This window comes from Lissotriton vulgaris, chromosome 11 (assembly GCF_964263255.1).
Source record: "Lissotriton vulgaris chromosome 11, aLisVul1.2, whole genome shotgun sequence".
NCBI lineage: Eukaryota > Metazoa > Chordata > Amphibia > Caudata > Salamandridae > Lissotriton > Lissotriton vulgaris.
In genome coordinates, this window is record NC_141699.1 from 751,901,704 (window position 1) to 751,915,046 (window position 13,343).

At 47.6% G+C, this 13,343-nt stretch overlaps 1 protein-coding gene across 1 annotated transcript in view; it reads right to left on the bottom strand.

Moving 5' to 3' along the window:
* Positions 1-13,343, bottom strand: part of ACSL3 (acyl-CoA synthetase long chain family member 3) — a 569,394-nt gene that overhangs the window by 102,902 nt on the left and 453,149 nt on the right. The window contains exon 12 of the mRNA XM_086943874.1: positions 2,395-2,586. Coding sequence (XP_086800000.1) covers positions 2,395-2,586 — 192 coding nt within the window. The remainder of the gene's footprint in view (positions 1-2,394; positions 2,587-13,343) is intronic.

The window sequence follows — 13,343 nt, forward strand, 5'->3', positions numbered from 1 at the left end:
AGTTGGCGGACCTCAACCAGGCGTGGCGACGAATCGCCACCGTTGTTGCCATCGCTCTGCCCAGTGAGTCTGTGGTATCCAGCCCACACCGGATGGAGTAGGGTGCTGCATCTCGACCCTCCGCAAGGGCTTGGGTCAGTTTAGTCTGGACCTCCGCCGGACATTGTGGCAGCATGTCCGTGACCGTGTCCCACAGAGAGTGGGTATAACGGCCCAAGAGGCACGCGGTGTTGACTGACCGCAGCCCTAAACTTAGGGAGGAGAATACCTTCTTTCCGTATTGCTCGTACCTCTAGGATTCCCGATCGAGGGAGGCCATCGGGAATGCGGTCTGGGAATTAGAGGCCTGGATGACCAGGCTCTCAGGTGTGGGATGGGTGGACAGGAAGCAAGGGTCGCCCGGAGCCAGGCGGTGGCGACTGGCCACGTTCCTATCTACAGGCTGACCTGTAGCGGGCTTGGACCAAGTGCCTAGAAGAACGTCAGACAAGGCCTCATTAAACGGCAGCAGAGGCTTGGCCGAGCTTGCCTGCAGTTTAAGGACCTCACTGAGGAGGTTAGTCCTCGCGGCCACGACGGGGAGCTCCAGGCCCAAGGCCTTGGCTGCCCGTGTCAGTACCACACTTTAGGCAGCCCCCTCCTCCGTAGCCACGGTAGGAGGGGAGACAAAACCAGTGTCCGGCGAGGTATTCAGACCACTGCCTCCCCTAGTTCACCTGTCCAGTCCTGATAAGATTGACACTCCCATGCCAGAGGGTCCTCAGACCCCTCCCAATCCCCCTCGCCACCCATCTCCTGAGACTCAGGACTAAAGGATGGGGCCGGGTCATAGAAGTAAAAATCTCCCATTGACGTCGGATACGGCGCCGATCTATCCCGGACCTAAATCGAGGGAGGGATTGGGGACGGCTCTGCTCGGAGGCGGCACCGGGGTCGACACCCAGGGGGCCGGTGCCGGCGAGGTCGTCCGGCAACGACCCGGACCCGGATCCTGCGGCGCCAGGGACCGAAGTCAACGACGGTGCTGGGACCGAAGCACCCGACGGCGTCAAAGCGCCCGACCCGCTGGGACCCCCAGTCGGGGCTGCTGGGCCCGGAGGCGCCGCGGAGCCCGACGGACCTCATGGCCGTGAGGAAGGCCTCGATCTGCTCTGGCGTTGCGTTCTGCCCAGGGACCGACGGGTATGAAGCAGGCCGCGACGCCTGCGGCTCCGGCGGAGCTGGTGTTGCCCGAACCCCTGGCCGCGTCACGCGAGTGTCTGGGGGAGTCAGAAGAGTGATGACGTCTCTTTGACTTCTTGTGCTTACCTGATGACTTCGAGCCCGAAGACGACTCCCGGAGCTATTGTGGCTCCGACCCCGCGACCGGTCCCACGACCTCCTCGCGGGCCGGGACCTCTAGCAGCGCGGGCCGACTGCAGGAGATCGAGTCGCTTGCGGGTCCGCTCTCGTCTAGCTTTAGACGCCAGGGCTCGACAGTCGGAGCAGGCCTTGTCGTCATGGTCGTGGCCCAGACAATGAGGACACCGGCGGTGAGGGTCGGTAACCGACATCAGTCGGTCGCAGTCGGCGCAGGGTTTGAACCCGGGTATCCCTACCGACACCATCGGAGTCGTTAGACTTCGAAAAGGATCGAAAAATGATCGAAAAAGTTTAGTCAAAAATTGACTAAGGGGTACCACTTTTCCCAGATTTGCACTAGCTGGCGCGGAAAAAAGAAGAGCTGACGTCAGTGAGCGCGCGAGGGCGGCGTCTAAGCATTCCGGCGACGTCATCCCAGCGCCAACGACGCCGGACACGGAGCCGCAGACGACTCCTACCGACGTGCAGGGGTACTGCTACACTAAAGTTTCCGGATCCAGTCTGACCCCTGGGGATATTCTAAGGTAAGGAATCTAATACTAACCTGTTTCTTTCAGATTCTAATTGTAATTGCATTTATACAGCACTTACTACCCCTGACGTGTGGTAGGTAGGACACAGGGTGAGAGGGTTAACAGGGGACCACTTCTGCAAATAGGTGAACCGTAAGGACTACTATTAAGTATGTAATCATTTTAGAATATCTTGCAATACATCTATTTGTTGACAATCAAATGCAGAAAAAGTCTCAAATAAGTGAAATCAAATAGAGTACAGGGTAATAATTAATATGTATCCTATTTTACTGTTAAGGGAAACCATTTATAAACTGTTATAAAGGTTCACCAGAAAAGAAATAATTTACTCCTTTTACATACTTTTCTATGAGAAGCTAAATATGACTCATAACAGGACACAGCGGATATAGCAAAGTAGCAAAACTTATTATAAATTTAAATAGTATCTAAAAATAACTTCCGGTTCTAGTTGCTTCAAAAAATAAAAAACCTATGGATGCTTTTTACGTCTCACCTATAATTTTCAGACATCCATCTGGATGGAACTCTCCAATATCGCCTGTGGAGAACCACTTCTGTCCGTTTTGACTCTCACTAAAATCCTCCTTGGTTTTTTCCTCGTTTTTGTAATAGCCCATTGTTATGTTTGGACCTCCAATAATGATCTCGCCTCTTGGATATGGTTTATCTGTGTTATGGTATCCACCTAGAAGAGTTAAACATCAAAAATATAAAAACATTTTCGAAACAGATCAAACACTCAAGCGCTGATGAATTTAAAATTGTACCCTTTCAAAAAAGGCATAAATCAGAATAGAGAAAAATCAATGGAGTTCAGTGTCTTAAAACACATTTCACAAGAAACAGCAAGCCGGGAGATCAGTGATGCACTCTTTGTGTGATTTAAACGCATGATATTTTTGGTGGGATTTGCTATACCCTTCCTCGCTTTCAGTTCAGATCAGGGTAAATAAGTGACCAGCACATTGTTCAGGGACACATGTTTTTTTTGTGAAGTTTAGGTGCCAGAATTTGCCCAAAAGAGCTGGAGGCCAAACACTAGTGTGAGCTCCAAAACCTGAAATGGTATAAATACACCACTTCATAATGGAAAAAAGCACATTTATAGCAAGAATACAGATGAGTATTTATCAAAGAAGAATGCCTAAGTAGCACAGCTTTGTTAGCAATTCTGGGTTTTTGGGCACACTGTTGGACACACTGCAGAGTACACTAAGCCAGTACATAGGTCACAGCAGGGCCACCACTTCAAAAGGAGTAATGCTTGAAGTGTTTCTGTATACTTTTTGATAGGAGATTGAAACAAACCTACTGTGCACCCTTGCAGCACTCGTGTTATAAGAGCACTAATTGGCATATAAGACATGGCCTCAACATCTAAATGATCCCCTTCGCAGACACTGTCCGATCTCATGGACTTGGCATAATCTCCTAAGCAGACAACGCTCAACTGATCCTCTCACTCACCGAGGATTTCGCCGATGCCAAAACCAACTTCTGCAACGCCATGACCAATGTAGCCAAATGGATGAAAGAAAACGGCCTCCAACAAAACTGAAGTACTGATCTTCGGAAAGAACACCTTCGCATGGGTCCACAGCTGGTGGCCTGCAGAGCTCAGACCCACACCCATATTGACCGACCACGCACGCAACCTCGGCATCATCCTTGACAGCCAACTGAACATGAAACAACAATATAACACAGTCGCCTCCCCTGCTTCCACTCGCTTCACAGAATCTTCAGATGGATCCCAACCAACACCAGAAAGACAGTTGTAAAAAAAAAAAAAAAATGTGTATCCGGGTAATGTATTTGTATTAAAACACTCCATAGGGTGGAGGGGCTGGGGTTGAAGGATGTGCCTTTTAACATGGTTTTAAAAACAAGACTGCAAAACCATGTATTTTTCAAGTAAGGATCAATTTACAGCACTGAATTTGGGGTTGAATCCCTAAGGCAGCTCAGTCCAGCTAACTCAGTGACCTCACAAGTGAGGCAAAAATGTGTTCTTTATCTAGCTTCCATCTACAGAATTACAGCTGGATTCAGTACAGTTTCAGTACAGTTTCTCAAGGTAGTCCCCATATTCAAGAAAAAGAGCCCTAATCCCATGACATTTGCTCAAGCTCCAAACTCCCTTTGGGTATGAACTGTATAAAAGATTATGGTTGTAAATTAAAGCATTACATTGAAAAATCAAAAACATATCAAGTGTTCGTCTTTGGAAACTGCAAACACCTAGCACAAGGTCCATATTATTGCTATTTTGAAAAGCTCTCCATCACTCAGGCATCCTAGGTTAAAGTAACATTAACACTAGTTGCTTACTGATCACAAACTGAGGTTGCCAGACACCTTTGGAATTGAGAAAAACCAGCAGTAGCTTGCAAAGTTGGCTTGGGGACGGACGCTATTCTACATATTGTTGAAGATATCTGATAAGACGGAAGTGGGGTACTGAAATTAGCACCTGAATCCTGATGTGTCCTTGTGGTCTGTAAAGGATGATCATTGCTCCAAGACATTACAAATCTGATCAGTATTCTAATCTATGTATTACAACATTTCCTTACAAACATGGAAAGCAAATTAATGAAACTTCAAGGATATGTTTTAACCTCATTATCAGTTGTCATTTCTACGCTTTGAATATTTTGAAAAATAATCAAATGGCTTATGTTACTAGCACATCAAAATGTTTTGTTAACATTTTATTAGGCATCCTTTGAAACACATGAATGAAACTCATATTTAACAATTGTAAAAGAGTCTTTGATTCTTCTTATTAGCACAGCAGAAATGAAATGCGTTACTTACCTGTAACTGCAGTTATCCAGTATTGGTGTCTTTCATAGATTCACATGCCTGAATCATTCCCCGTCATCGAGACGGGAGTCTCCGGTACCAATGAAAAGTAATGTCCTATAGACATACATAGAGAATAGTAGGCTTAGAGGCCTCACCTTAGTAACATATCCATGTCCTTTTGTAAAAAGGACCAAACTATAGAGAAGAGACAATCAGCTGCCACCTCCCTCTAGAACCTTCCCGTCAGGAGCCTCAGTCCGAGAACAACAAGGAGGGACAGGGGAGGGACAATATTTAAAGGGGTCCAGTGTGCACGTCCCATCAAGCACTTTCCAAAAAGATGCAAAAAGTTCCCCTAGGGAGTAATATTAATATAGTGGAGTGGTATTGCTTCCTCTCTCCAAGTGTGGTTGTATGTGAAAGTCAGGGGCAAGTGTCCCTTGTCGGAACTAGGGATGCCTCACACAACAGGCTGGTTTAACGGCTACTGTCATTTCACCAGCCAATTGTCTCGTGTCATCATCGGCTTCCTGCTCCTGCGTCAAGCCGGCGCTGCAATGCCTGACGGGTAGCACGTAGTGCTACACTTTTGTGGAGATCTTTTGTTCCTGGCCGATGATTGAATGAGTGTGAGGGGCCTAAGTGATAAAGTAGTGAGCGTGAGGTGAGGTATAGTAAAAAAGGTTAGTGTAGTCTACTCTGGTCACTTTATTCATGTAGCTAACTACCTTATTAAAATAAGAGGGGTATAGGGACTCAACCAGACTATGGGTGGGGGACCCGTTCAACCCTCGTCAGTGATCAGGTCAACATGTTTCATGCCATCACAGCAATTCGTCAGGACCTAAATAGTGCTCATAAACTAGAAAAGAACCCTAGATGGGCTAAGGAGTGTAGCAGATACAACCTGAGGGGTCGGAGACTGGGACAGGAAGAGTTCCTGTGTTACAATCCGCCCCTCAATAGCTGTAGACGGTCCCCATAGACTGCTTGTGTGGGACCTGCGCTATCAACTAATTATCTTGGAAGCGCGAGGAAATTACCTCTGCACCTAAGCCCACAGAACCGGCGCGGATCGGCCGTGAAGCAGCTGGTTCTGTGGGCTTAGGTGCAGAGGTAATTTCCTCGCGCTTCCAAGATAATTAGTTGATAGCGCAGGTCCCACACAAGCAGTCTATGGGGACCGTCTACAGCTATTGAGGGGCGGATTGTAACACAGGAACTCTTCCTGTCCCAGTCTCCGACCCCTCAGGTTATATCTGCTACACTCCTTAGCCAATCTAGGGTTCTTTTCTAGTTTATGAGCACTATTTAGGTCCTGACGAATTGCCGTGATGGCATGAAACATGTTGACCTGATCACTGACTAGGGTTGAACGGGTCCCCCACCCATAGTCTGGTTGAGTCCCTATACCCCTCTTATTTTAATAAGGTAGTTAGCGACATGAATAAAGTGACCAGAGTAGACTACGCTAACCTTTTTTAATATACCTCACCTCACGCTCACTACTTTATCACTTAGGCCCCTCACACTCATTCAATCATCGGCCAGGAACAAAAGATCTCCACAAAAGTGTAGCACTACGTGCTACCAGTCAGGCATTGCAGCGCCGGCTTGACGCAGGAGCAGGAAGCCGATGATGACACAAGACAATTGGCTGGTGAAATGACAGTAGCCGTTAAACCAGCCTGTTGTGAGGCATCCCTAGTTCCGACAAGGGACACTTGCCCCTGACTTTCACATACAACCACACTTGGAGAGAGGAAGCAATACAACTCCACTATATCAATATTACTCCCTAGGGGAACTTTGTGCATCTTTTTGGAAGGAGCCTCAGTCCCTCAGATTTTCGTACGCACTAAGCTAAGTAGGCGTGGTACTGAGAGAATTAGGTGAGTCCTTCCAGGGAAAGCGGGAGGGTTGCATGTGAATCTATGAAAGACACCAATACTGGATAACTGCAGTTACAGGTAAGTAACATTTCTTATCCAGTACTATGGGTGTCTTTCATGGATTCACATGCCTGAATCAGAGTAGCAAGCAATGCAGAGTGCACATTTTGATGGAACAGCATATACAAGTCCTTAGATAATACACATCATGTGAGCATGAAACATCATTAGACATCCACAATAAGTATTAGTAAAGAAATGTGCATATCACAGCAGGATGGAGGGATGGAGAAGGCTCACCTTACTGAAATAGATGGCGTAGCACTGTTTGTCCCACTGCTGCATCATTCATCAGCCTCGTATCCAGGCAGTAGTGCCTAGTGAAGGTATGCGGCCACTTCCATGTTGCCGCCCTGCAAATGTCAATGACTAGCGCCCCTGCAAAGAGAGCCATAGAAGTGGACATAGCTCTCGTGGGGTGCGCTCTCACTTTGGAATGCAATGGCTGTCCAGCTTGGTCATGACAGAAAGCAATGGCTGCAGAAATCCATCTGGAAATGCTCTTCTTGGTAAGTGGTAGACCTGTCCTAGGTCTGCTGTAAGCTACAAATAGCTGGTTAGATTTCCTGAATGTTTTCGTTTTGTCAATGTAAAACGTCCAGCATCGTTTGAGATCCAGAGAATGCAGCGATCTCTCAGCTGCCGTGCTTGGGTTTGGAATGAAGGAACGCTGAACCACAGGTTCATTTAGGTGGAAGTCCGACGGGACTTTTGGGATAAACCTAGGATTGGTTCTCAGGATTACTCTGTCGTTTTTAAAACTGTAGAAAAGGATCATGGATGGAAAACGCCTGTAGCTCACTGACCCTCCTTGCAGATTTGAGCGCCAGGAGGAGTGCTGTTTTCCACGAGACATACTTTAGGTCAGCTCTGTGCACTGGTTCGAACGGATGCTTCATGAGCTGGTTAAGAACCACATTGAGATGCCAGGTAGGTGGCAACATCCTTCCTGGCGGGAAAGATCTGTATAATCCTTTTAGAAATTGCTTAAATCAACCTGCTTGACCAGAGAGATTGACTCGTTGAAGTTCTTTTATAACGAGATATTGCTGCTAAGTGTACTTTAATGGAGGAGTGGGCTAGGCCTGACTGTGCCAGATGTAATAGATAAGGTAAGATTTGCTCCGGTGAGGAGGAGAAAGGCCGAATGCCTCGATCTGCACACCAAACACAAAAGTGCTTCCATTTCCGGGAATACGTTTTGGTCGTGCTATCCGCCCTTGCTCTGGCAAGAATGTCTCTACAGTCTTGTGGAATATTCAGATTGTGGAACTCTCGGAACTCAGGAGCCCGGCAGCTAACCTGAGAGACTTCAGATCCGGATGTTGAACTTGATTGTTGTTCATTGTGAGCAGGGATGGATACTGCCACAGGTGGATCGGCGGCTCTAGGGATAGACGGTGGAGCTCTGTGAACCAATGTTGCCCCGGCCAAGTTGGGGCTATTAAAATTAGAGTACAAGGCTCCACCTAAATTTTCCTGAGGACTCTGAGAAGCATCGGGAATGGCGGAAAGGCGTACGCAAAGACGTTGCGCCATGCGATGGAAAATGCATTCCCTAGAGACCCTGACTGGGGATGCCAACTTGCGAAGTGTGGGCATTTGGCGTTCATTCTCACCGCAAATAGATGGATTTGCGGCATGCCCCATTTGGAGAAGATCTGGTCGATAATTTGTTGATCTAGCTCCCACTCGTGTAACAATGTTTTCTGCCTGCCCAACGCGTCGGCGAGCACATTTTCCGTGTCTGGGACATATTACACCCTTAGGGTTACATTGTGGAGTATGAGTCAATTCCAGATTTTTTGCGACTCGCGAGAGAGCGTCAGCGAGCGTGTCCCTCCCTGTTTGTTGAGGTAGTGCATAGTTGTGGTGTTGTCTGTCCGGACGAGCACCAGGGAATGTTTGATTCTTGGCAGGAAAGTTTAAAGGGCCAGGAAGACTGCCCGCAGTTCGAGCAGATTGATATGTAGTTTCTTCTCCATAGGAGACCACTTCTCGCTTATCTGTAGCTCTTGCAGGAGAGCTCCCCAGCATTCCAAGGAGGCGCCTGTTGTGACAACATAAGGAGCATCCGGAAGCAGGAATGACAAGCCTTGAGACAGGTTTTGAGATGACATCCACCATTACAGGGCTCCGACCATCTGAGGATTCACTTTCATGTGGGCTGAATGACCCTGTGCATTAGACCCACTGCTTCGAGAGCTCCTCCTGTAGAGGTCTCATTCGTAGTCGACAGTGAGGAATCAGGAGGATACCCGATGACATCATCCCCAGGAGGGATTTGAAGAGGCGGACTGTCAAGACTTTCTTCGAGGCTACTATAGCAGCTAGTGCAAGGAGCTTGTTCATCCTATCTCTGGATGGTAAAGCTTTTGCTGACCATGTGTCCTGGGTTGCACCTAGGAAACTGATGCACTGAGAAGGTTGTATGACCGATTTTTCCTGATTGATGTTGAGACCCAAGCAATCGAAAAGCTTTAAACAGGCGTTGGAAGACCTGGACGCATCTTCTAAGGATGGAGCCTTGATCAGCCAGTCATTCATATGCGGAAAGACTTGGTGATGGCACTGTGAGATATGCCGCCACCGGGGTACGACATTTAATGAATATGCGCGGTGCAGACTTGAGCCCAAAGGGCAGAACGCGAAATTGCAAGTGTCTGCCCGCTACTGCAAATCGCAAGTACCTTTTTGTGATTCCTGTGAATTGGGATATGGAAGTAAGCGTCCTGTAGGTCTAGGGACGCCCTAAAATCCTGCTCTTACAGTGGATGCAAGACCTCCTGGATCGTTACCTTGCGAAACGACTGCTTCTTAGGAATTTGTTGAGGGCCCTGAGGTCCAAGATTGGTTTCCACTTCTTGTCTTTTTTTTTTCTGGATCAAGAAGAAGCAGGAATAAAACCCTTTTCCCTTCTGAGATGGAGGTACTTTCTCTATTGCTCCTTTTTGCCGCATAATCAAGATCTCTCGTAGGAGCAGCCGTAGATTTTTGTTATTTCAGCTGTCCTTTACCTTGAAAGGATGACTTCCCAAAAGAGGATTGCTTATTTTGCGGTGTTGGCGCTGTTGGTATTGCGGTCTACTCTGGCCTAAAGATCAGGAAGACTTGTATTGATAATTTCCTCTGTAGGAAGACTGTCCTCTTCCTCTATTTCTACTAAAGGACTGGTTCTTATACTGAAGAGTGCCCAAAGCTCTCGCAGTGTCTGCTTCGTCATTTTTTTGTGCCAAATAGTAACTGGCTATAATATGGCATCTCAAAAATCTTAGTTTGCACCTCAGGACGGAAAGACGTTGCCTTTAGCCATCCTTGGACCCGCAAGACTGTTGCTCCAGCCAACTGGCGGAACCCTGTCATAGAGATATCCATCGCGCAGTCTATAGTTTCTGACGCTGATGCTGCACCATCTAGCAGAATCCTCTTCACTTCCTCTTTGGATGAATCTGGCAATTCAGACAGGTATGGGGCTATGTGTGCCCAGAATTGTCTATTATAGCGTCCCAAGAGCGCTAGGGCGTTCGCGGCCTTTACCGTCATTGCCGACATGGAGGACAACCTGTTCCCAATGTTGTCCACTCTTCTTCCCTCCTTATCAGGAGGAAGCGACAAAGGGGCCGAAGGATTCCTGGAGGTCTTCTGGGCCGGCTGCGTCACCACAGAGTCCGGCTTAGGATTCCTGTTAAACACGCCGGAGCTGTATCTGGCGCCCTATACTTCTTATCCAACTGATGGATCACTGGTGATACAAAGGAGCGGTTCTGCATGACCGTTACCCCTTCTGACTATAGGTTATCGATAATCGGTATTGACCTTACTGCCTTCTTGAGAGGTTCTTTGAATTCATACAAGAAGTAGACCTGTTCTTGAGAGATCATTGAGATCTTAAAACATTGAGCAGCCGTCTCTGCCACATTATAAGAGATTCCAGAATTGTCGGAATTTCCCTCGTCGACGAGCCCGTCGACGAGATCGCCGTCATAGACTATGCCGTCGTAGACGAGCAGTCATAGACTAGGCCGTCGTAGGTGACACCATAGACGATCCGTCGTAGACGAGGCCGTCCTAGACGAGCCATCGTAGAGGAGCCATGGTAGAAGAGGCCACCGTAGACGAGGCCACCGTAGACGAGGCCACCGTAGACGAGGCCACCGTAGACGAGGCCACCGTAGACGAGGCCACCGTAGACGAGGCCATCGTAGACGAGGCCATCGTAGACGAGGCCATCGTCGACGCCGTAGACAGGCAGTCGTAGACGAGCAGTCATAGACGAGGCAGTCGATAACGATGCCGTCGTAGACGAGCCATCGATGACTAGCCTTCATAGATGAGGCCATCGTAGACGAGGCAATCGTAGATGAGGCAATCGCCTACGCAGTAGACAGGCCGTCGTAGACGAGCAGTCAGACGAGGCCGTCGACGATGCAGCCGTAGACAAGCCATTGTAGACTAGGCCATTGTAGACGAGGCTATCGTAGACTAGACCATTGTCGACGCCTTAAACAGGCCGTCGTAGACGAGCAGTCATAGACGAGGCCATCGTCGAGCAGTCGTAGACGAGCCGTCGTAGATGAGCTATTGTAGATGAGCCATTGTAGATTAGCCATCGTAGACGAGCCATTGTAGACAAACCATCGTAGATGAGTCCATCGTAGACAAGGCCATCGTAGATGAGGCCATCGTCGACGCCGTAAACAGGCCGTCGTAGACGAGCAGCCATAAACGAGGCCGTCGAGCCATCGTAGACGAGGCCATCGTAGACTAAGCCATCGTAGACGAGGCCATCGTAGACGAAGAGGCTGTAATAGGCAATGATGATGGTTTCTTCGTCGACTTTCCTGTTGACGATGCTGGCTTTTTAGCCTTCACCTCAGGAGGTATAGAAGACGCCTTCCCGAAGGGTCCTATGACCAGAGGAGGTGATTTTGACGGCTCCAAAGTCGTCTTTTTTACATGATTTTTCTCCAAAAGCAAGTCCTTTACTCTCCTTTTCCACAGAGTGAGGAGATTTTGAAGAACTGCGCCCAGAAGACCCATGAGTGGTTTTTTTGAGGGCCTTCTCAGGACGTTCCCCTGAGTAATGAGTTTGAGTAGATTTTCTTCTCTTTTGAGATCTCCTAGATGTTGAGGTCAACGCCTCATCACTTTCACTGGAGAAAATAAAAAACCTCCTTTCTGGTCTTAGTGTTTGACACCATATTAAAAGTCGCCTTTCACGACCTCTCGAAAAACGTACTTGAGAAAGTGCGACATACCTTGCAGTCTTTCCTTACTTGACCTTCTTTGAAGAATGTATTTGAAGATAATCTATAGTAGAAAAGAATCCTTGACAACAAAGTTATTTATTAAAGTGCAAAAAACACAGAATCTGAGCAGAGCTCAGAGGAGACTCCCTTAGCACAACGAGCGGTAGAAAATCTGAGGGACTGAGGCTCCTGACAGGAAGGTTCTAGAGGGAGGTGGCAGCTGATTGGCTCTTCTCTATAGTTTGGTCCTTTTTACAAAAGGACATGGATATGTTACTAAGGTGAGGCCTCTAGGCCTACTATTCTCTATGTATGTCTATAGGACATTACTTTTCTATGTACCAGAGACTCGTGTCTCGACGACGGGGAATGATTCAGGCATGTGAATCTATGAAAGACACCCATAATACTGGATAAAGTCCTGTTTTCATTTCCAGCAAATATGAGGCATCTTCACAAAGAAGAAATAGTCAAATAATTCCTATTCTGCTTTGTGTATGACTATGTATGGCAATAATCAAGCTTTGAGTAATTTTCTACGACGGCCATTTAACAGTGTCAACATGTACGACATAATCAATCAATCAGGGAATTTTAAGTGTGCTACTCAGACCTGTGTGTGAGGGTCTCAAGGCGCTGGGGAGGGGGGGTCTCCGGGTCATCCAAAAAGTCAGGTCTTGAGGCTCTGCCTGAAAGTGTGCAGAGTAGGGGCGTGTCTGATGTCGACATATTGTTTTAGGTCTTGGCAGAGGTTACTCTCTTCTCTACCGGGAGCCAGTGGAGGTCTCGCAGGTGTTGGGTCATGTGCTCATGTCGTGGGGTGCCCAGGACGAGTCTAGCTGTGCTGTTCTGGATGGTCTGGAGTTTCTGTAGCAGGGCCTATTAATTTATTTTCAGGTCTACTAAGTATAATTCTCGTGGAAAAGCCGACACGATCATTCCATCTCCGCCCTCCTTGTTGTAACACTTTGATGAAATTGTTATGTACCATTTTTCGGCAATGCATGAAGTGATGTGCCTTCAGGGCGAGAGGCCAGGACACACAGCGACCAAAGGCTAACAGACCCAGGATAACTCTTTAAAGAATCAGTTCTCATGTGAACTATAGATCCTTCGTCTATAGAGAGCTACCTTGGGCAACACAAGGTACCTCGTGTCCATGGAACAAATTTATACTGGTTTTTACTTTTGACTTAAGATTTGTTTTTGTGGTTTTCTAGACAATTTACAGCTTGGTCTAAACTGATTGAGCTGCATTGATGTACGCTTGCTCTGCTGCCTCACAATTTTCACAGGCAGACTAAAATGTATCCCAATAGCTGGAGCAAGGCATATAATTTAGATTAAAATATAGTAGAAACAGCACAGTTTCAACCAACAATCCAACTCTAAGAGCACTGAGCCGTTCTTGCCTATTTACTTATAGATTT